Source organism: Gadus chalcogrammus, chromosome 18 (assembly GCF_026213295.1).
Source record: "Gadus chalcogrammus isolate NIFS_2021 chromosome 18, NIFS_Gcha_1.0, whole genome shotgun sequence".
In the NCBI taxonomy this organism is placed as follows: Eukaryota; Metazoa; Chordata; class Actinopteri; order Gadiformes; family Gadidae; genus Gadus; species Gadus chalcogrammus.
The window spans coordinates 2,104,915-2,127,035 of NC_079429.1; the positions used below are offsets into that span (position 1 = coordinate 2,104,915).

At 49.7% G+C, this 22,121-nt stretch overlaps 1 protein-coding gene across 1 annotated transcript in view; it reads left to right on the forward strand.

The window, feature by feature from the left end:
- The window catches only part of dnah9 (dynein, axonemal, heavy chain 9), a 112,057-nt gene that overhangs the window by 17,361 nt on the left and 72,575 nt on the right, over positions 1 to 22,121 (forward strand). The window contains exons 20-35 of the mRNA XM_056577776.1: positions 108 to 330; positions 954 to 1,120; positions 2,217 to 2,360; positions 2,732 to 2,891; positions 3,661 to 3,816; positions 6,024 to 6,156; positions 6,592 to 6,683; positions 7,088 to 7,273; positions 8,475 to 8,605; positions 9,068 to 9,194; positions 10,216 to 10,368; positions 11,041 to 11,166; positions 12,638 to 12,877; positions 15,004 to 15,164; positions 18,778 to 18,934; positions 20,744 to 20,848. Coding sequence (XP_056433751.1) covers positions 108 to 330; positions 954 to 1,120; positions 2,217 to 2,360; positions 2,732 to 2,891; positions 3,661 to 3,816; positions 6,024 to 6,156; positions 6,592 to 6,683; positions 7,088 to 7,273; positions 8,475 to 8,605; positions 9,068 to 9,194; positions 10,216 to 10,368; positions 11,041 to 11,166; positions 12,638 to 12,877; positions 15,004 to 15,164; positions 18,778 to 18,934; positions 20,744 to 20,848 — 2,461 coding nt within the window. The remainder of the gene's footprint in view (positions 1 to 107; positions 331 to 953; positions 1,121 to 2,216; positions 2,361 to 2,731; positions 2,892 to 3,660; positions 3,817 to 6,023; positions 6,157 to 6,591; positions 6,684 to 7,087; positions 7,274 to 8,474; positions 8,606 to 9,067; positions 9,195 to 10,215; positions 10,369 to 11,040; positions 11,167 to 12,637; positions 12,878 to 15,003; positions 15,165 to 18,777; positions 18,935 to 20,743; positions 20,849 to 22,121) is intronic.

Sequence of the window (22,121 nt, forward strand, 5' to 3'; positions counted from 1 at the left end):
ATGTGCTTGAAATCGCGCTCAATCAGTCCGGGACCCCCCCAAAAGAAAATCGATGGCATCTTCTAATGTAGCGCTGGATAACTGATGTGGTGCTACGCCCGGCGCAGTCTGTCAGACCTGCAGGACTTTGTGAGCGTGACCCGGGCCGGGCTGGGCCAGCCGGTGGAGGAGGGCGACCACGGGAGCCTGGTGGGGGTCATGGGTCACCTGCTGGCGGTCAAAGAGAAGCAGGCCACGGCCGACGCCATGTTTGAGCCACTGCAGCAGACCATCGCTCTGCTGAAGGTGTACGAGCAGGAGCTGCCCGACGTGGTGCACAAGCAGCTGGAGGTAAGGCCTCCACTCACAGCTGGGGGTAAGGCCCCTGCCTCCACTCACAGCTGGGGGTAAGGTGTGGGATGGTTTTAAACATGCACCGGCATATTTCTCCAGCGGATTTGTCTGCATAAAAAAAGTTGTGTTACGAGTTGAATAATTTAACGCCTGTGAAGTGAACAGGGAAGAAGACTGGCTTCTGATATACATACTGATGGCAATGTGATGTACTCCCGTGTTAATACATCTCATGCTCTTGTGTAGATGAAAAAAGGGTGGACAAATTCATGGAACTTTGGACCTTTTTTTTTTTTATGTTACCGTTTACCGTCTTTTTATCTCTTTACCATTCGTAGTATTTAACGTCATTCCATTGTTATTGCTCCGCCACTCAATAACTCATTGAGAAATATAAACAAAATTCCCCTACAATTAACATGCATGTGTTTCTCCTCTGATCCGTCGTCTGGGCTTCACTGCATGGTTTAGCATTTTCTCCCTGGGCTTAGATCCTTATCATCAGGCCTGCCACTCAAACCTGCGTCCCCCTCCTCCCACCTGTCCGCCCGTCCATCCATCACCCCCCCCCCCCCCCCCCCCCTCTGACTCCTCTCGTTCGTCTCTGCGTGTTTCTGCAGGAGCTGCCGGAGAAGTGGATCAACGTAAAGAAGCACGCGGTGGCGGTCAAACAGCAGATGGCGCCGATGCAGGCTAGCGAGGTGGCGGGCCTGCGCAGGAAGTGCGCGTCCTTTGACGTGGAGCAGCACTCCTTCCGCGAGGACTTCCGCAGTCACGGCCCCTTCAGGTGGGTCCAACTGCATTGACTCAAGCAAGTCAATTCAAGGGATTTCAATTCACTTCATCACCAGACGACAAAACCGAACAGTGGAAGACGACGCATAACTCAACACAGATATGACACAACAAATGTAACCAAAGGGCAGTGAAGGGACATTTTGAGGATTGAATAAGGTGTTGTGTGCGACCTTATTGCAGTGGGGATGCATTTAGAATAAAATTGCGAACGTATTTTGTAGACTGTTTAACGTGCCTTCTGTTAATGTGCTCGTTGGTTTTTGCAAATTTGCAAATCGTTTCCGATACGGTGGCAGTCAGGGCCGCCGTAGTGACCCTCTCTGCGCGTGGCGCGGCCGTCTGCTGAAGGACAGGGTGCGTAGATGTCACCATCCCCTCCGCATCAGTCGTCGGCGCGTTATCGTCTGAAGGCCCGTCGCGCCAGCCACACGGCTAATTGAATCTCGCCGTCGCGGTAATTAATTCATAGGTGCAGGGATGCGTTGTCATAATGCTAAATTGTCGTATTAGTTATGTGCATAATTGGTCTCTTAATAACGGGGCGATTATTTTCTCATTAATGTCCTGGAAGTCACCGCTAATCGTCACGGCGTGCGAGCGTAGCGGTTAGCGGTGGGGCCGCAGTGACGTCGGGTCCCGGGAACGCACGGCTAACGATCAATCAGCCATTACGGCTGGATGGGCCTCCTGTATATTACGTCTGTGCGGGAATGTGCTGCCTCTCTGGGTGAAATATCGACGCGTAATTGTGTGTGTGTACAGCCGAGTCGCTGTACGCAGGTGGAAGTGGCTTTATGGTGTCCACGCAGACACACACATGCAGACACGCACAAACGCAGACACGTAAATTAAGAAACACACACAAACGTACGCACGCACGCAGAGATTTTCACGAACGCACGCATGCACACACACACACAGGCACCCATACCAACACACACCAAAAAACAAGGTACACACACGCACACATACGCAAGTGCGCACAGCCACACAGTTTATATAGTGGCTACGGTAGCTACAGTTTGTACGTTACATATCTCAGTGCGTTCATTTGGGTCCACACGCACACGCTGCTGCTGCTGCAGGTTCGACAGCGAGAACCCGTACAAGATGCTGGACACCTGGGACCAGCAGATCGGGGAGCGGGAGGCGGTGATGTCGTCCCTGGTGGAGGCGGCCGGTCTGTTCGAGGTCAGCGTGCCCGACTACAAGCAGCTCCGCCAGTGCAGGTGAGCCCCCCCGGATGAGCTCAGCCCCCCCAAGCGGACAGAACTCCAATCAGACTAGTCCTTATGTTAGGCTTCATGTTTGGAGAGAGAGTGGGTGAGGAGTTCAACTTTCCCTGTTATATTAAAAAAGTTAAATCATCAGAAGCGTATGAGCAAGCATCACACTTTATGGCCGGTACTTTGCGATGCACCCAGCACGAGTCATTTTCCAGTTTGAATCAATTTCATGTCACGACCGTAACAAAATAGACGTCATTTTAAATCAACAAAAAACCACACCAAAGTTGATCAGCATTTAAAACTCTAAAACACTTTTGTCTGTTTCATGCGTTTGCCGTCTGTCCGTGTTTTCCCCACGCCGCCCCCTGCAGGCGGGAGGTGGTCATGCTGAAGGATCTGTGGGACCTGAAAACGGTGGTGGACTCCAGCATCACGGGCTGGAGGACCACCCCCTGGATGGACATCCAGGTGGAGGACATGGAGATGCAGTGCAAGCGCTACGCCAAGGAGATCCGCTGCCTGGACAAGGAGGTGCGGTTCACGTCTGATTTGTATTGAACAGGGCGCAGACGAAGTTCATAGCCACCGGTGTGGACGTCGCATAGAACATAGATGCGCTGTGAGATCTATTAATTGAGTTAAATAGAAATTTCATCGCCATCCGTCAGCAACGGGTGAATGAAATGCCTGTGAGAATATCCATTCGACTGCCCCGGACTCTGTATGAGAGTATTTACATTTCAGACCACTCCCGGCTCAATTCTGATCAATCAGGGCATCTCTTCCCTGATTGGTTCAGGGAATCCAACTTGCCAGTCCTTCACTGGTGCATGAGACACTCTTCAAGGCTGGAGAAACGTGGGGAGGGCCGGAGGCAGCAGAGAAGGGAGGGATATCTTGGTTGTCTGGGATGATGTTAAAACATTGCTCTCATCGCCTCTTTTCCTTCAGGGATTATTTTTCATATATCTAATTATTCACAATCACAAATGCTTTAAAGTTGTATTCACTGCAATCAGAGATACTATTCAAGTCTGTTTATTCAATAACAGAACGGCACCAATGCTTGTTATTTTGTGTCTGCTGGGGTTTTCTCTGAAGAAACGTCGCTGCAGAAAGCAAGAGACACATACTATACATGTACAAGTTCCCTCCAGACTTGTATTCTGTGTAGTCTGGTCCTCCAACAGCAGGTTGAATGTGTGTGAGTGTGGGTTCGCCCTCCTCTCTGCACTCTCGTGTGGAGTCCCTGGTACCTCGGCTCTGACCCCCCGCCTCGGCCCCGTGTCTCTCCCTGCAGTCGAGGGCGTGGGATGCCTTCACGGGGCTGGACGCCACAGTCAAGGACCTCCTGACCTCTCTGCGCGTGGTGGCGGAGCTCCAGAACCCGGCCGTACGCGCCCGCCACTGGCGGCAGTTGATGGACGCCACGGGAGTGCAGTTCACCATGAACCAGGTGACGCTCGCCGTTCACTGTCTGCCACAAACATCTGCGTTCACATTCAGGATGTTTAGCAGACGCTTTTATCCATCTGTTTGTCACTCAGCAAGTTAGACACTCACGAAATTCACTCTCAGGACCAGCAAAACGGCAGGTAAGCATATGATTAAAAAAAAATAGGTCATGAATATAGAAAACGTTTTAAAGTGAGTACATATGTCAGAAGAAAGAGAAACATTATATGGCTGTCGGTACAGTAAGGATGTTCATAGAACCAAGTGCCAAGCACCAACAATTGTAAGGTTAACCCATTCCCCGTGTACAACAAAGATAGCTACGACAAGATGCTACACGATGCTAAGTACTATTTTTAAGTGCATGGATGTCCAACAGACAATAAATTCTTATATTGACTGCCAAGACATACAACATATAATAAGTGCTTAAGTTAAGTGCCAAGGACATACAACATCCAATAAATGTGAATATTCTGCACAAACAAAGCAGAAGAATGTAGAACAATAGATAACACAAAGCCACCTCAGGCTGGTTTATTCCACTTCTACCACAGTTACTAACGATGATTAGATATGAGATACTTTCATCTATAATTGTTTTTTATAGACTTTCATCTGTGGAAATTAAAATATTCTAGCGCGACGCTTTGAGCATATTGTTTTTTGCGTTGTCAAGGAAACATTTGGTCGATATCTGCGTTTGCCTGTTGTTGTTAATGTTGGATTTGTAGCGCATTCATTCTGAGCTATTCAAATTCGTTTTAACCAATGCGTCTATCCTTCAACAACCTTCTCCCGTTGTTGAAGGATAGTGCTCTTTGAATGTTATCGACCACTCAGGATCAAGTATTCAGCAATGCTGTGGTATGCAATACAATACAACAGCACTCAACCAAACATAAAGAAGTACAATATAATGCAATCCAATGCTAAACAGTTCTGAATCTGAGAAATCTGAGAAGATATCTTCCCACATTTCCCTTCTGGGAGTCGGATAACCGCTTTGATGCAACGTTTGGTGGTTGTGTGAGCTGTAAACGTCCTTTTATGACGGCCTAACTTGATTTCTCTTGATGTGTTGCCGTCTATTTGCAGTAATGGCTCCAGACGGTAGAAATAAACCCTGTTTGTGTTTTATCTCTTTTTTTTTTTCCTTCCCAAGCTCTTAATTACGTGCTAACTCTGTTGTCTTCCCGCCCCGATCAGCATGCATCATCTCCCGGCCTTGCTCTGCCCTGCCAGCACCCTCACAGGGAAGGGGAAATTATTATTGCACTCTGCTATTAGGCCCCCAGAAACAAACATGTTTTGAAGGCTAAATTGCCAAACATGCTGGGTTTCAATATCCTTATTCTTTTTCTCCCTACCCGGAATTGGATTTCATCAGCGGGGCCGTTTAGTAACACCGGCTTTGCGGCTGCTTACAAAAAGAGAGCAGAGTGGGGGAACAGGCCATGTGTGAAGGAGGTTGTCAAGATCGAGAGGAATGGGCTGAGATCGCCTCTCTCTCTGGCTGTAGGCTGACCCCTTAACCCTGGTGGATGACGGGCAGAGAGAGGCAGAGGTGCTCGAAGATGCGATCACCTCAGTGCTTTGTAAACACTGTGAGCCACCAGGAAACAAACATGCAGAGAGCTGGCAGCACAGTGAAACACAGTCCGTAAACGAAAAGCTCCTTAAACATTACTTCAATAATCATAACCAAAACCAATAACACTGTGCATATTACGAGTGTATATCAGTGTCTACGAGGCACCACAATATGCACAAGCTCACTTAGTCCGTGTGGAGGATATGCAGTTGCTAATTAGCATACAGTTAAAAAATCATTTGCTTGGGGATTAATTTAGTACTCTGTAGCTGCATATGAATCTAGAAGGATTTTACATTAAAGCACACGCATTCCGAGTCTCCTTCTTAATCCTAACCTATAACTTCTAATCTTTGGTGAAGAAGTACTGAGAAGAGTGTCCCTGAGTTCTTTCATGGAACTTTTATGAGTGACATGGGTCTAGTAACGTAGGCTGCGTGTGTGTGTGTGTGTGTGTACTAAACGACCAAGACTAAGCAGCAACGGGTGTGTGTGTGTGTGTGTGTGTGTGTGTGTGTGTGTGTGTGTGTGTGTGTGTGTGTGTGTGTGTGTGTGTGTGTGTGTGTGTGTGTGTGTGTGTGTGTGTGTGTGTGTGTGTGTGTGTGTGAGAGCAGGAGACGACCCTGGCCGAGTTGCTGCAGCTGAACCTCCACTGCTTCGAGGAGGAGGTGCGGGGCATCGTGGACAAGGCGTCCAAGGAGATGGGCATGGAGAAGGTGCTGGCGGAGCTCAACGACACCTGGACAGGTGAGGGACCTCAAGGGGCCATTTTCAGACGTGAATCGGACCAATGGAGAACGCAGATCCCAGATCAGGCATCTCAGTGATCTGACGTTGTTGCCCAAATGGAGACTCATATTTTTGTTCACAACACGCCTTTGAAGGAAGCAGCACTCTGATGTTCATTGTCGATGTTCAATATGTAACTACGCATTTCTTTCAACGACATGTTGTTAAAATCCATAAGCCCACGTTATGAGATGCATCACGTTCTTGTATCACGTCTGCGGCCATGTTGTGTATGTTTCGGCTGACGTTCGTAGTCGGATTAGTGTTCCGACCGTCAGGATGGTTTGGAAACTCGGTCAGTTTTCTGCCATCGCCTCACCTTCATCCCGCTCCTCGTGTTCCTCCTCTGGTACGCTGTGGACCGGTCCTGTTCAACACCCTCCCCCCCCCCAGGCATGCAGTTCCAGTACGAGTTCCACCGCCGGACCAAGCTGCCCCTGCTGCTCCCAGACGAGGCCCTCATAGAGACCCTGGAGGACAACCAGGTCAGCCCTCCCTAGCCGTAGAAGGGCCCCTGGGCCCGAGACACACCGGCCCCTGGACCATCTACCAGCCCTCGTTCATCCCTTAAAGTGGTCCTTATCAGTGCTCGAACAAGAGAAGAGAGGCTTTTAGTACTTAACACCGTGTTTAATTATTCATGTGATCAACTAAAACACGTAAGAGTACACAAGCTGCCATCGCCGTCGTCATTTTGACAGGTTTTTTTTTAACAAATGAGTTAAGCAGACGAACAATCGTGATTGTATTTTTTCTCTAGATTCTGGATCCTCCAGGGTTGATTAAGCACATTTTCTGATTAAGCGCCGAGCTCTTCAGCGAGTTGAACCTCCGGCAGTGCCTCCGTGCCTGGCTCTCCCTGAACCCCCTTGTGGTGGACCCCCTGCAGGTGCAGCTCCAGAACCTCATGTCCTCCAAGTACATCGACCACTTCCTGGAGGAGGTGTCGGCCTGGCAGCGTAAGCTGTCCGTGGCCGACTCCGTCATCTCCATCTGGTTCGAGGTGCAGCGCAACTGGACCCACCTGGAGAGCATCTTCATCGGCTCAGAGGACATCCGCTCACAGCTGCCTGAGGTCCCACTGAGACACACACATGGGCTCACTCACTCACTCACTCACTCACTCACTCACTCACTCACTCACTCACTCACTCACTCACTCACTCACTCACTCACTCACTCACTCACTCACTCACTCACTCTCAAAGAGAGACAAGCTCACACACACATGAGCTCACTCACTCACTCACTCACTCACTCACTCACTCACTCACTCACTCACTCACTCACTCACGGACTGACTGACTGACTGACTGACTCACTCACACTGACTCACTCACACACACACACACACACTTACAGGCATACACAATTACACCCTCATACACACACACAAACATGATAGGTCAATTCATCGATTAGTGGATTGACCAAAAAATTTACGCATCCTTCCATAATAGATTTGATGTTTAGGTAATTTATCTAGCACGCACACAGATAATTAGCTGCTTAATGTTTTAGAAATTCTAATATTGGGTTCATAATGCTTTAACATTTCTTGGCTGCTCGTCAAATACTTCAAGCTGATTTACTACATCCCTTTGCACCCTAGTAACTTGTTATTAACTTTGAATACATTACTATTAATCAGCCCATTAGTTACCACACGCAGACCTGAGCAACGGGGAAATGCACAAACTACACACACATACATGCATACATAGACACATTCATACGAGTGCATACACAAAGCACACACTAAGCACATGTTTGCATACACACATGCAGGTCGGAGGCTGAACTTCTTGTACTCTGTTTGTTAATTAAGGATCCATTACGTACTTCTTTACCAAACGGGGATGGCTGGTTCCCTAATTGCCCCCATGGGCCTGAGGTTGGACTTCAACCCAGATGTTGGCTATCAAGCCTCTCTGATTCTCCCCCCGAATCACTCACTCTCCCTCTGCATCTTCCTCCCTCCCCCTCCCTCCTTCCAATTCTCGCTCTCCCTTTCTACCTCCCTCGCTCTTTCCCTCTCCCTCCCTTTCTCCCGACCGCCCTCCTTCCCTCTCTTCCTCTCCCTCCCCCTTCCTCCCTCCCTCCCTCTCTCTCCCCTCTCTCTCTCTTCCTACCTTGCTCCTTCTCTCTCTCCCTTTCTTCCTCCCTCGCTCCCCCACCCTCCCTTTCTCCCTCTTCCTCTCTCTCTCTCTCTCCCTCCTTCTCCCCCTTTTCCCCCTCCCTCCCCTGGCATGGCTTCCAAACCCACTCCCCTCCAGGACTCCAAGCGTTTCGACGGGATTGATTCTGATTTCAAAGAGCTGGCGACCGACGGCCACACAACCCCCAACGTGGTGGAGGCCACCAATAAGGCGGGGCTGTTCGGCACGCTGGAGGACATCCAGACCAGGTGACCCTCAGGCCCCATCCGTGTGTGTGCGTGTGCATGCATGTTTTACCTCTGTCAATCTATTAGAGTGGGTGCAATTAGATTGCATGGGCTGCATCCATTTGGACCTGCTTGACACTTATTGGCCGACTTGCGTGCATGCGGGCAGGCGGCCATGAACGCACCTACGCGTCCGCAAACGGAAATGCATACACACGTGCACACTCACACACATGCAAATACGCACATGCATACACAGGCATGTGTGTTGTGTGTTATTGTGTGTGTGTGCCGTCACACAAATACATGCTTCCAGACCTGCAGAGACATAGACGTGCACCTTCGAAAACTATTATTACACACACACACACACACACACACACACACACACACACACACACACACACACACACACACACACACACACACACACACACACACACACACACACTCTGATTGCCGAGAGCATGTGTTGTGGTGCAGGCTGGCTCTGTGTGAGAAGGCTCTGGCTGAGTACCTTGACACAAAGCGCCTGGCCTTCCCTCGCTTCTACTTCATCTCCTCGGCCGACCTGCTGGACATCCTGTCCAACGGAACCAACCCACAGCAGGTCAGCGCGTAGACACACTAACCAACCCACACATCACCTACTAACCAACCCACAGCAGGTCAGCGCGTAGACATACTAACCAACCCACAGCAGGTCAGCGCGTAGACATACTAACCAACCCACACATCACCTACTAACCAACCCACAGCAGGTCAGCGCGTAGACATACTAACCAACCCACACATCACCTACTAACCAACCCACAGCAGGTCAGCGCGTAGACATACTAACCAACCCACACATCACCTACTAACCAACCCACAGCAGGTCAGAGCGGAGACATACTAACCAACCCACACATCACCTACTAACCAACCCACAGCAGGTTAGAACAGAGTCTTACTGAAACAATACCAATCCACTGGCTGACTACTGGCTGTGGACTATGATTAATGTTACTATTGGGTCTTTTAGTCTGTATCTTATGCTTCTATCCCATAATGTCTTATTGTACATTATGTATCAGTCTGTCATTCTGATAAGGCTCTCCTTGTGTTTTTTTATTTTACTTGAGGTCACTATCTGTAGGCCTGTTCAGAGGGTCTCACTGAAAAAGAGCTCTTAGATTAAATGTAGCTTCTGTTTAAATAAATGTTGTCGAGGATAACCGAGAACTGAGCCCCTGTTAACTAACACTGCATCGGAATGCAGTGGTTTTTGTCCCTGCTATTCCCCACATTGTCCACAGGGGGGCACTGTTGTACATGCGTTGGCTGCATTGCCGCCAGTGCGTAGGACCTTGGTCGATACAAGTCATCTCTTATTCCACATTAAATAAAGGACTCTTGTGTTTTAACTAAAGCACTGTGAGCACAATGAGGCAAACACGGCCACAGAGCCAACCGTGCCTCCCACCTGTCGGGGAAAATCAATGAGAAAATGTTAATATATGTAATGACTTCCGGCTGCATTGTGTGTGTGTGTGTGTGTGTGTGCCTGTCCTGTTTGTGTGTGTGTGTGTGTGTGTGTGTGTGCCTGTGTATGTGTGTGCGTCTTTGTGTACGCTCGTGCTCGTGCTCAGGTCCAGAAGCATCTGTCCAAGCTGTTTGACAACATGGCCAAGATGTGCTTTGAGGACGACAGCGAGGGGAACTCCACCAACACGGGGCTGGGCATGTACAGCCATGAGGACGAATACGTGCCCTTCAACAAGAGCTGCGACTGCAACGGAGCGGTAGGGCCGTGCTGACAGGGTGACCACTGCTGAGGGGAGACATAAGGCCACCGGGTGGCTCTTCCACCCCCATCTTTGTGCCAGAAACGTGGCCCGATAATGGCCGCACGACACAAAGGGAAGCGGCGGGAAAACGGCTTCCCGTGCCGCCTCATTGGTCCAATAAAGATTAAAATCACCCGTCGATATTACTCGGTGAGATAATTCACAGCGACGTGTGGCCGACTATGGCCGCCGTTGCCGCGTCGCGCGGCCCCCACTTTTAAACGGAAACGGAGGAATAATTCAAAGCGACAAATGAAATTGAGTCGGCGGCGGGGCCTCCGGGCTGATGAGTATCCCGTCGCACACATTTCCCATTACGGCCGCCGCGTGCGTACCTTCCTCAGTCCTGCTCCCGCTCTAATGCTTATTAATGACCTCATTAGCTCCCATTGATAACACACAGGCAGCACGGGGGGGGGGGGGGGGGAAGCAGGGAGGAAAAGGGGGTGAGAGGGGAGCTTTGAGGAAAAGGGGGAGGGGGGGGAGAGGGTGGCAGGGGGACGGGTTCAGGGGTCTTACGGACACTATTTCCTCCTCACCCTCTCCTTGTTCTTCTTCCGTCTCCCGCTGCGTGTGTGTGTGCGTGTGTGTGTGTGTGTGTGTGTGTGTGCGCGCGTGACGGTGCAGGTGGAGGCCTGGCTGAACCGCGTGCTGGAGAGCATGCGCTCCACCGTGCGCCACGAGATGACGGAGGCGGTGGCGGCCTACGAGGACAAACCCCGGGAGCAGTGGCTGTTTGACTACCCGGCGCAGGTACACGCACGCACGCACGTGTCCGTTCATAGTCCGTTCGTAGCCATGTGGATCTCTGTGCCACATACAGTATTAACGTGCATATATTCGTTAAGAATGTGATTCCATTTGTTCTGATGGAAGTTTATACACGAGTGCACGACTTTACATTCGGCACGAAAACTTTCCCGGCCTTATCTTTTGCAGATTTCAGTCTGCCGAACTATCGCCTCATCGGTATTCTTACAGGGGTGATATGCCACCAGCTGTGAGTGTGATTAGCAGTTACAAGCCGTTGGAGAATCTGCCCTTTCTTTTGTTTTAGTGATCACAAAGGGGCGTGTCCACCTAGATGTATGATGGATAGATCAGCAACATTTGCAAAAGTCCACGGGGTAGGCTGGTAGACTGAACTATCCAACGTACAGCTAGGTTGGACAAAGGAAAAGGCAGATTTTCAAACGGCTTGTAATGGCTAATCACTGGTGGCATAATATCACCCCTTTTATGTTTCCACTGTGACACTTTCACCGACATCATAACACATTGGTTGAAGCGATTGTGGCGTAGGTGAAGTGGTTGTGGTGTAGGTGAAGATTAGTGTGCGTGTAAAAATTTCACTCTGACAGTGCCACATGAAATTACTCACGCCATTTTGTGTGGCACTGGTGTGAATTGACTTGAAACTGTTTAAATACTCGTTCTGGTTTGTCAGGCTTTTCAAATCAGAGCCAGGTGATGTTTTTATGTTTTGGCACCATTTGGCAGCCATTTGTGAAAAACTGCACCTGTGATCACTCTGCGCTCAGGCTCGGGCACGTCTGCTTTGAACTATGTGTGTGTGTGTGTGTGTGTGTGCATGCGTTTGTGCGTGTGCGTGTGTGTGTGTGTGTGTGTGTGTGTGTGTGTGTATGTGCATGCGTTTGTGTGTGTGTGTGCAGGCTTTTGTGCATGCGTTTGTGTGTGTGTGTGCAGGCTTTTGTGCATGCGTTTGTGTGTGTGTGTGTGTGTGCAGGCTTTTGTGTGTGCGTGTGTGTGTGTGCAAGCGTTTGTGTGTGCAAGCGTTTGTGTGTGTGTGCAAGCGTTTGTGTGTGCGTGTGTGTGCAGGCGTGCGTGTGTGTGCAGGCGTGTGTGTGTGCGTGTGTGTGCAGGCGTGCGTGTGTGTGCACGCGAGTGTGTGTGCATGCTTTAGTGTGGGTGGGTGTGTGTGTGTGTGTGTGTGTGTGTGTGAAAGCGTTTCTGTGCTTGTGTGTGTGTGTGTGTGTGCACGCATGTGTGGGTGGGTGTGTGTGGGTGTGCGTGTGCTCATGTGCTCAACATAAATCAGAAGCGAGGTGTAAAACGTTCCTCGCCTTTGTAGTAAAGCCCCTACTCCTGAGACCACAGAAGCTACTCCTCCTCTGACGTCACCTCATCCCCAAACTATAACGTCTCCCTTTAACCCCGACCGCCCACCCCCCACTGCCCCGGCGCTCCCCCCACCCCCACCCAGGTGGCCCTGACCTGCACGCAGATCTGGTGGACGTCGGACGTGGGCATTGCCTTCCTACGGCTGGAGGAGGGCTACGAGAACGCCATGAAGGAGTACTACAAGAAGCAGGTGACCCAGCTCAACACCCTCATCTCCATGCTGATTGGCCAGCTGTCCCCCGGCGACCGGCAGAAGGTCATGACCATCTGCACCATCGACGTGCACGCCCGCGACGTGGTGGCCAAGATGGTGGCTCAGAAGGTGAGTGGGGAGGTGAGGGGATGGTAATGTGTGAGTGTTCTGGGTTGTGACAGAGCACTCTCAAAATAGCATCTTGTCAGGGCAATTTCCTTAAGAGATATTGCGTCTAGGACAGAAAAGATTTCTAAATGCAAAAAGCACAATATTTGTGGACAATTAACTTAGTTTTAAAGATCCCATAGCATGCTACTTTATGGATGCTTTAATATAGATATTAGTGGGCCCCTAACAGTATTTGAAGACGTTCCCGAAATGAAACCTTGGTGCAGAATTACAGCCACTACGAGTCGGTTGCACTTTGAGCTTTCCCCAAACGCGCCGTTTCGGTGTCAGTAGCTTTAATGCACATGAGGAGGGAGGCGGGTGAGGGAGGAGGGCGGGGGTGTGGCCCTGAGCAGCATGCGGTCACGGTACCATGCACTCTGTTTAAGGTGGATGTATCGCAATGGCGAGGCGCACACAGCCTTTGGCCGCGCTCCGGCGGGAGTCCTGGAGCTCTGTATCTAAATGATATAATATTATTCAGATATCTATATAATATAATACATATTATCACGGCCAAAAGTTGTGTGCGCTATCATGAATCTCAAACGACTGCGTCGGGTTCTCCGACGTCCCTGGTTCGTCCACGTCCACATCAATCTGAAGTAGACTGAACCACGACATGGAGGAGAAAGGGATTGTTGCCGCGATTTTTCTTCTGCCGGAGCCTCGCAGTCGAGAGACCACCACCTCGGCGGCGGGCAGCGATTAGGCACCACCCCCTCCTGCGGCGGGCAGCGCCGAGGCGGTGGTCCCTCGGCAGCGGGTAGCGGGAAGCGGGGCTCAAGCGGAAGGCAATCGCGGGCAGCAATCCCTTTCTCCTCCATGTTGTGGTTCATGTACTTCAGGGAGTCAAAGCCAAAGTTCCTTTCCCCCAATTCCTTCTCAACCATGGCTGAGATAACCCCCACTACGAGGATAGATCAGTCTACCAGCCTACCCAGTGGACCGTAGCAAGCGTTGCTCATCTATCTGTCACACATCCAGGTGGACACGCCTACCTGTGATGTCATATGGGGGCAGTTCTCCAAAACGGCTTGTAGCGGCTAATCACACCACACCTGGTGGCAGCCATGGGACCCTTAATGTTAGAGAACCTCCGAAAGTCAAATTTTCATGCCTTGGGATCTTTAATGCATGCATACTCTAGACTCCTCTCTAGCAGAGTGAGTTCAGAATAGAGTTAGTAGTTAAATGACTAAAAGGAAAAAACATGGCTTTTTTCCAATACGATCTCAAACCCAAATCTTTAAAAAATTCGGCATTTCAACAAAACTTAAAAAAAAGTGTTTTGTCTTTCGGAATTAATTCGTCACACCAAATTTTTTACCATAGTACAGAAATCCTGTAAGCATCCACAGGGAAGGCATGGGGCGCTTAGGGAGTGTGAGGGGGGGGCACGGGGCCTATTTATGGCCAGGCGAGGGGCTTGTCGGCACGCCAGCATATTTAAATTTCCCACACGTGCACGGCGATCAAAGAGCGCGGGCTCATTTTTAGAAAGCCATTTCCCAGAGAAGCAGCAGGAAGAAGCTCTTACGACATTCAAGCGGGTTATTAGCATAATTACAGGCTGGAGAAATCGTAGATTACGCCCGCCTTTCTCTATGGTGCTGCCCTGCTATCTGCTCGACGTTATTTGCCACTCTCTATCTCCTTCCCTTTTACCTCCTGCTCCCCCTTCCCATTCTCTCTATCTCCCTCTGTTACCTCCTCCCCCCTACCCCCCCCCCACTCGCTCCCCCATTTCGCTATCTGCCACCCACTTTGTCTCCCCCTTTCTCTCCTCAAAACTCCCTCTCTTTCTCCTTACTCTCTTTCTCCCTCCTCTCTCCTACCCCACCATCTCTCACTGTATTTCTTACTGCACTTTTTCCCTCTCCATCTTTCACCCACTCCCCCTTTTGTTATTCCTTATCCATGGCTCTCTCTCGGTCGTACGTTCACTCGCTCGTTCACTCGCTCACTCGCTCACTCGCTCGCTCGCTCACTCGCTCACTCACTCACTCACTCGTTCGTTCTCTCTCCCTCCCTCTCGTTCTCGTTCTCTCTCCCTCTCACTCCCCCCCCCACCTGGGCTACAGATTGACAACTCCCAGGCCTTCGTGTGGCTGTCCCAGCTCAGACACCGCTGGGGAGAGAAAGACGCTCACTGCTATGCCAACATTTGTGACGCCCAGTTCCAGTACTCCTACGAATACCTGGGGAACACCCCCCGGCTGGTCATCACCCCTCTGACTGACAGGTACGGCACGGAGAGCGTGATGGGAACACTTGACACAGGATAAGGGTATATTAATTCACCATTAATTATCATTAGGAAGTGCAGTAATAACATTTACTCAACTAATGGTCTAGTTAACATTTACAAATGGTGTTCATGTTTACCACTGGTGTTCATGATAACTAAGGTAATAGCGTTCATGTTAACTATGATATTAATGTATACATTATTTATTAGGGTAAAGGTTAACCCTTACCCTTACCCTCACCCAAACATATGCCCTTATCCTAACCCCTATATTAATGCATATACAAATGCTTATTACTGCCGCAACTAATGTTATTAATGGTTCATTAATTTACCCTAACTCTATAAAAACATTAATATGGGACAGGCCTTAAGAGGAAGCAGTGTGGTATTTTCCACTGCCAATATTTTCTTTCAATATTGATCTACTTATGTGTGCATATACAAATGGCAGCCAACCAAGGCTGTTCTTTTATTTCCAATATTTGTGTTGTGAAATCCTGCCAAAACAAGTTTGCTAGTTTGCTGTGTATAAATATTTATATAAATGTATATAAAATAAGGAAAAAAAAGAAAAGAGAAGGATGATGTGTGTGTGTATGTTTGTATTTATGTATGCACAAACACATCATGTTTCCTTCCTCCATCCTTCGTTCCTCTCTTGTTTCCTTTGTCCTTGTCCTATCGGCTGCTTCGTGTTTTCGGCGTGAGAACGGTAACACGACAGCGCCTCACACGTCACCCCCGTGACATCGCCGGTGACGCCCTGAAGCGTCGGAGTCTACGGCGTTTTTCGGTCATTTGAAAAACAGTGCATGTACCAGCCGCTAAGCCGTTAAGTTATTTAGACGCTTTTAATGTGACGCCGTTAGACGGGGAAGGGGGGGGGGGGGGGGGAATGGCTTTTTATGAACGTCACGCATTTTAATGAGGTCATAAATTTCGCATCGCAGCATGAAGCGTTGGCTTTGCAGGGAGACGTTATCTGTTGGCTCTCCCAGAGCAGACTGGGGCTAGTTACCGAGGCGTGCTGGCCGCGCGCAGAGGTATCATTACGCTAATGAATCACGCGCGCTAATCTATGGCAACAGCAGCCGCGGCACAGAATGCTAACTGGCACGACTCGCACACGCACCCCTCCACGTCGGCTGACGGCAGCGCTCCAGCACAAAGTGTCCTAAATATCTTAACCACGGTCGGCCCTCTGGCTAGACAGACAGAGGGCCGAACCGGACTGGGACGGACACACGCTGATGTTTGACCAGACACAAAGAATGAGACGGACGGACAGATGTTTAAGTAATGTGACGGACGGGTAAAGTATTCAGAGTGAGACACAAGTCGACGATGGTACGACACAGTAAGACGCGCTCGTAGTAAGACAGATGTGCAGACAGACATCGGATGGATTTGTAACGCAGGAGACAGGAAGGGAGATATGACAGAGCATCAGGTTATTTGAACAGTGAGACGGGCAGCCCTGCAGGTGGGGAGGAAGAGACACAGAGACAGACAGGCAGACCTGGGATAGAAAATGTGTTTGCTTTTAATAATACAAGACTCCCTACTCCCTGTGAAGGGGATCAGATCTCGCAGCTTTTCCCTGTAGCGGCCTTCAAATATTCAGAGGGAGAAACCCTTGCCCAACCAACCACATGATTGATTGTAGAAAAAAATGAAAATAAACATACACAACCTCAAAACAAATGTGCCATATTTCAAGGGAAGCGCCATGAAACCTGTTGGCAACAGTAGCGAAGCCACACGCGCACATGGCAGTCATTTGTCTTTCGGTGGTTTCCGCACATCGGTACGTTTGGGAACCACACCCGAGCACGCACACACTCTGAACACGCACACATGCATACACGCGCGCACACACAGGTGATCACAAACACACACACACACACACACACACGTTAGCACAAATGAGCACACGCATGAGAACACACAAACACACACACACACACGCAGCTCATACATCGTCTGGTAGCCATCCTGCTCATTCCAATCATGGCTCTATTGGCATTCCGAGGCTGCCAAGTGCGCACACATTCCTCCGCCCCGCATCCGGTGATCAATGGAGGCCTGATTGTTCTCTCAGAGGTCCTCATCAGGCAAGGTTTCTCACAGAGACACCGACGCCAGAGACTGATGTTTTTTGGTTCTGTTTGGGGTGGAGGTAATCACAGGTGTTTGGAGATGTGAGAAGGGTGGGGGGAGAGGAGGGGTGAGAAGGGAGGGGGGGGGGGGGAGGAGGGGGCTGGGGAGTTGTGTCAGGAGGTGGGCGGGGACTTCTATCAGATCATGGGTTTTTCTTCCCAGATACAATTTGATGGTATGGGGGGTTGGATAGTTGTGTGTTGTCGTGGTGGAGTGTGATGAGGCGGGGGGGCGGCTTGTTTTCGTCGGGCTGAATTTGATTCTGTCAGGGATTAGGAGGGAGTCATGGAATGTATAAAAATCTATTTGGGTTGGTTTGATTGGTTCAATATTGCTCCGATGCATCCCAGTTATACTGAATGATTGGTGTCAGTAAGTTGGGTACACAACTGGAGTTTACAGAGTTTATCCACGCTAAGTGAAACATTTAAAAAATTTAAACATTTAAATGCATCCACTTAAAATAAGATTTTTAAGTGGATGCATACAGGCTAAAGCCCAAAGCAGACAAGCGGGGGATGAATAAAATCATGTTTCCGATTGTTTTTGGTCCAAACGACTTGAGTCAAATCATACAACCACTACTCATTGGTGGCCTGTGTGGGTTTTTGCTTTGTTAAAACGATATTGTCGTGTTGCAGCGTTTTGTTTAGTGATTCTCTTTTTTTAAATTGCTTAGGAAACATCTGGTTGTTATTTCTATTCGACCGTTGTTCGGTATGTTCGATTTGTGACGCATTGATTTGGAACCGTTAAAAGGCCAGAGGTGTACTGTTGTGGGAAAATAGTGCCCCCCCTCTTTGAGTGTTATCGACAAATCTAAATCAAGTACTCTGCAACGCTGTGTTATAAGTCCCTGTAATATATAGTGTTATAGGTCCCTGTAATATATAGTGTTATAGGACCCTGTAATATATAGTGTTATAGGACCCTGTAATATATAGTGTTATAGGTCCCTGTAATATATAGCGTTATAGGTCCCTGTGATATATAGTGTTATAGGACCCTGTAATATATAGTGTTATAGGACCCTGTAATATATAGTGCTATAGGTCCCTGTGATATATAGTGTTATAGGACCCTGTAATATATAGTGCTATAGGTCCCTGTGATATATAGCGTTATAGGTCCCTGTGATATATAGCGTTATAGGTCCCTGTAATATATAGTGTTATAGGACCCTGTAATATATAGTGTTATAGGACCCTGTAATATATAGTGCTATAGGTCCCTGTAATATATAGCGTTATAGGTCCCTGTGATATATAGCGGGAGGACTAAGTCCTGACAGTGTGTGTGTGTGTGTGTGTGTGTGTGTGTGTGTGTGTGTGTGTGTGTGTGTGTGTGTGTGTGTGTGTGTGTGTGTGTGTGTGTGTGTGTGTGTGTGTGTGTGTGTGTGTGTGGTGAGTCATGTGTCTGTATAATGACCACTGTGCTCGGGCAGGTGCTACATCACCCTCACCCAGTCCCTCCACCTGACCATGAGTGGGGCGCCGGCAGGCCCGGCCGGGACCGGCAAGACGGAGACCACCAAGGACCTGGGCCGGGCCCTGGGCATCATCGTGTACGTCTTCAACTGCTCCGAGCAGATGGACTACAAGGTCTGTGCGTGTGCGTGCGTGTGTGTGTGTGTGTGTGTGTGTGTTTACTTACACAATATGTGTATGTACACTTGCATACACATGTTGTTCATTCTCAACTGTTTGTTTGTGTGTGGTTCTGTGTGTGTGTGTGTGTGTCTTCCTCCATGGATTCTGTGCGTGTGTGTCGTCCTCCATTATGTGTGTGTGTGTGTGTGTGTGTGTTCAGGGATTATACAGTGTTCCATTGTGCGTTGCATAATGCATCACATTGCTAGTCTGTTTCCCTCTGTGCTCGTGATGCAGTGTAGTATTCTGTGTATTAGTTGAGTCACCTCGCCGTCCTGCAGCATAATCCTCTCTTATCTATTCCATTTTCATCTCCTGTTAGCTCACCTCCCCCCCCCCACGCACACACACACACACACACGCCCCTCCCTGCTCTTCGTCTTAAAGGAATAGCAGATGAGTTACACACTTCAATAGCTCTGCTTCTTCCTTGGGTGAGTCATGTCATCAGTGCCCTTGCTTCCACACCCCTCGACTTGTGTAAGCAAGCACAGATGAGTGCACATAAACATGGATGGTGTGGATGTATACCTTCTCATGCGCACACACGCGCAGTCGCACACATGCCAAAACATCCAAATATGTGCATGCACTTCCTGCATAGAGAGTGGCTTGTGGGCGACATCTTGATCATGCTTCTAAGGAAGGTATGTCATAACAATTTATTACTCCTGGTGACACACGGACACATACATAGAAGTGAGAGAGAGAGAGGGAGAGAGAGAGCGGGAGAGAGAGAGAGAAAAATAGTTTTATAGAGGTGTAGAGAGAAAGGTGTGGGAAAGAGGTTTATTTACATTCTCCTGGAGGAACAGGGCCGGAGGAGGAACATCGTCTTGACAACAAACACAAACGTGCACCGAAAAACCACAGGTGCACCTTATTCACATGTGCACACACACGCACGCACACGCAAACACACGCACACGTAACCGCGCACACACACCCCCATACACACACGCACGCACGCACACGCGCAGACACTTAAACGATAAAGTGCGAGAGACATGCAAAGATGCCAAAATCGAGACAGTGTTGTGGTGAGAGAGACATGCAAGGATTAAGTGAGCGAGAGAGAGAGAGAGAGAGGGTGGCTGTACCTTTTTAAACCCTTTTTGCCTCTACTTGGTGTCTTCTTGTGTGTTGTTGTGGTGGTGTTCCTCCTCAACACCCTTCCTCCAGCCATCCAGCGTGAGATATTATTCTCCTGCTCTCCTTCCCCTCTTATATTATACCAAAAGCTGTTTTTTTCCTCCATCTGTATCGTCATCTAATTGGCCATCTCTGCCTTTATCATCCAGTTTCCACCCCATTCCCCCCCTTCTTGACCCCCCCCCAGTGTGTCTAACCAGCCTTGTTAAGCAGCTGCAGAAGCGGCCATCATAGTTATTGAACAGTATCTGACAGCCGTGGGATTTTGATTGATTTTTAGTGCTCGCCCTATGTGATGCAAGGGCAATCCTTATTGCACCAGCAGCAATCCTCTCCCTGTTTTCAGCCATTAAAACAATCACCAAATAAATTTTACACGCCGTTGTAAAAGAGGTTGATGCGGAGAAAGACACTCCCGTACTTCTGTTTGATGTTGTGTGCCGTGTATGATGGAGTGCCAGGCAGACAATCACCTGGCTAACATACCTCTCTCCTTCTCCCTGTGTGTGTGTGTGTGTGTGTGTGTGTGTGTGTGTGTGTGTGTGTGTGTGTGTGTGTGTGTGTGTGTGTGTGTGTGTGTGTGTGTGTGTGTGTGTGTGTGCGCACCAGTCCTGTGGGAACATCTACAAGGGGCTGGCCCAGACGGGCGCGTGGGGCTGCTTCGACGAGTTCAACCGGATCACCGTGGAGGTGCTCTCGGTGGTGGCCGTTCAGGTGAGAGGCCCCAGGTCACCCGACCTCGCAGTGACTCGCTCTCTGACTCCCCGTTTAACGGGCGAGGACCTCGTCGTCTGGCACACAGCGGTCCTACTTTGTTACAGAGGGACTTCTGGGGAAATGGCACAGTGCATGGGCCGGGAACCAAAAACAACAAGGGGCAGAGTCACGCGTGGTTTCCGCTTTGGTCACGGAGCTATTCCGCCCAGAAGGGGGTTTTAATGAGTGTGTTTCAGCAGTGGCTACAGTCCACACTGGTGTTGGTTCAAAACCTTTTCTTGCAACTTGGATTTCCCGGAGACTGGACGTTGTAGCTCATCTTCCCACCGGGAGAGTTGACCTGCACCGGTCGGGTTTGTGTTCGTTGTTCGATCACCCACCTCCAGCTACAGGATTGGTCCAATCAAACACAAATAGATTTGAGTGGGTCCGCTATAAGACTTTAGATTATGAGTCCAAAAGATGACCAATCGAAAGTTTAATGTGAGACTTGCTCACTAACTCCCTAACCGGCTAACCGGCTAACTCACCTTCTCGCTAACCAAGTTACAGACGGCAGTTTGACCCCAGCGTCTCATCATCGTTGTTGTTCGTATGTTGTCCGGTGTCCAGACTCTACATAAACCTGTTCCCATCCCCTCGTCTCCGCCGGCCGGCCCCCCCCCCCCCCCCCCCCCCCCCCCCCGTTAGTATTCTGTGTGTGTAATGAAACGCGGCTGCGACTGAACTTGATGGGCGCTGTGGTTCAGCGGACCCCTTGGAGAAATCAGTCGCGTATTCTGGTCTCTTGCAGTGGGGGGGGGGGGGGGGGGGGCGCTTGGCAGAGTCAAGCCCGCGTCTGTCGTCATCTTCCATTCCTCTGTCCTCCCTTACCCGGGGAAATCGCTTTTATTTTACCACCCCCCCCCCCCACCTCTCCCCCCCTTCCCCAGTCTGAGCGGCTCAGCAAGTCCTCATGCAACCCCCCCCCCCACCCCATACCCCCCACTGACGCTGCCACACAGCCAATGCCAAACCACATCCATACACATACACGCGCGGGCACATAAACACACACACAAAAAAAAAACACACACAAAACACACACGCACATGCACACGCACGCGCACGTCCCATCGCACCCATCCGCTCAGACCCAACATCTCCAGCCCCCCCTCCACGTCACCCCCCGGGGAATCGAGGCTCTCACAAATCACACTTGAGATTAAAGCCGACCTAGGCAATTTATTTTAGATGTATTGTTTTTGTCATATTTGTTGAAAATCTGTTT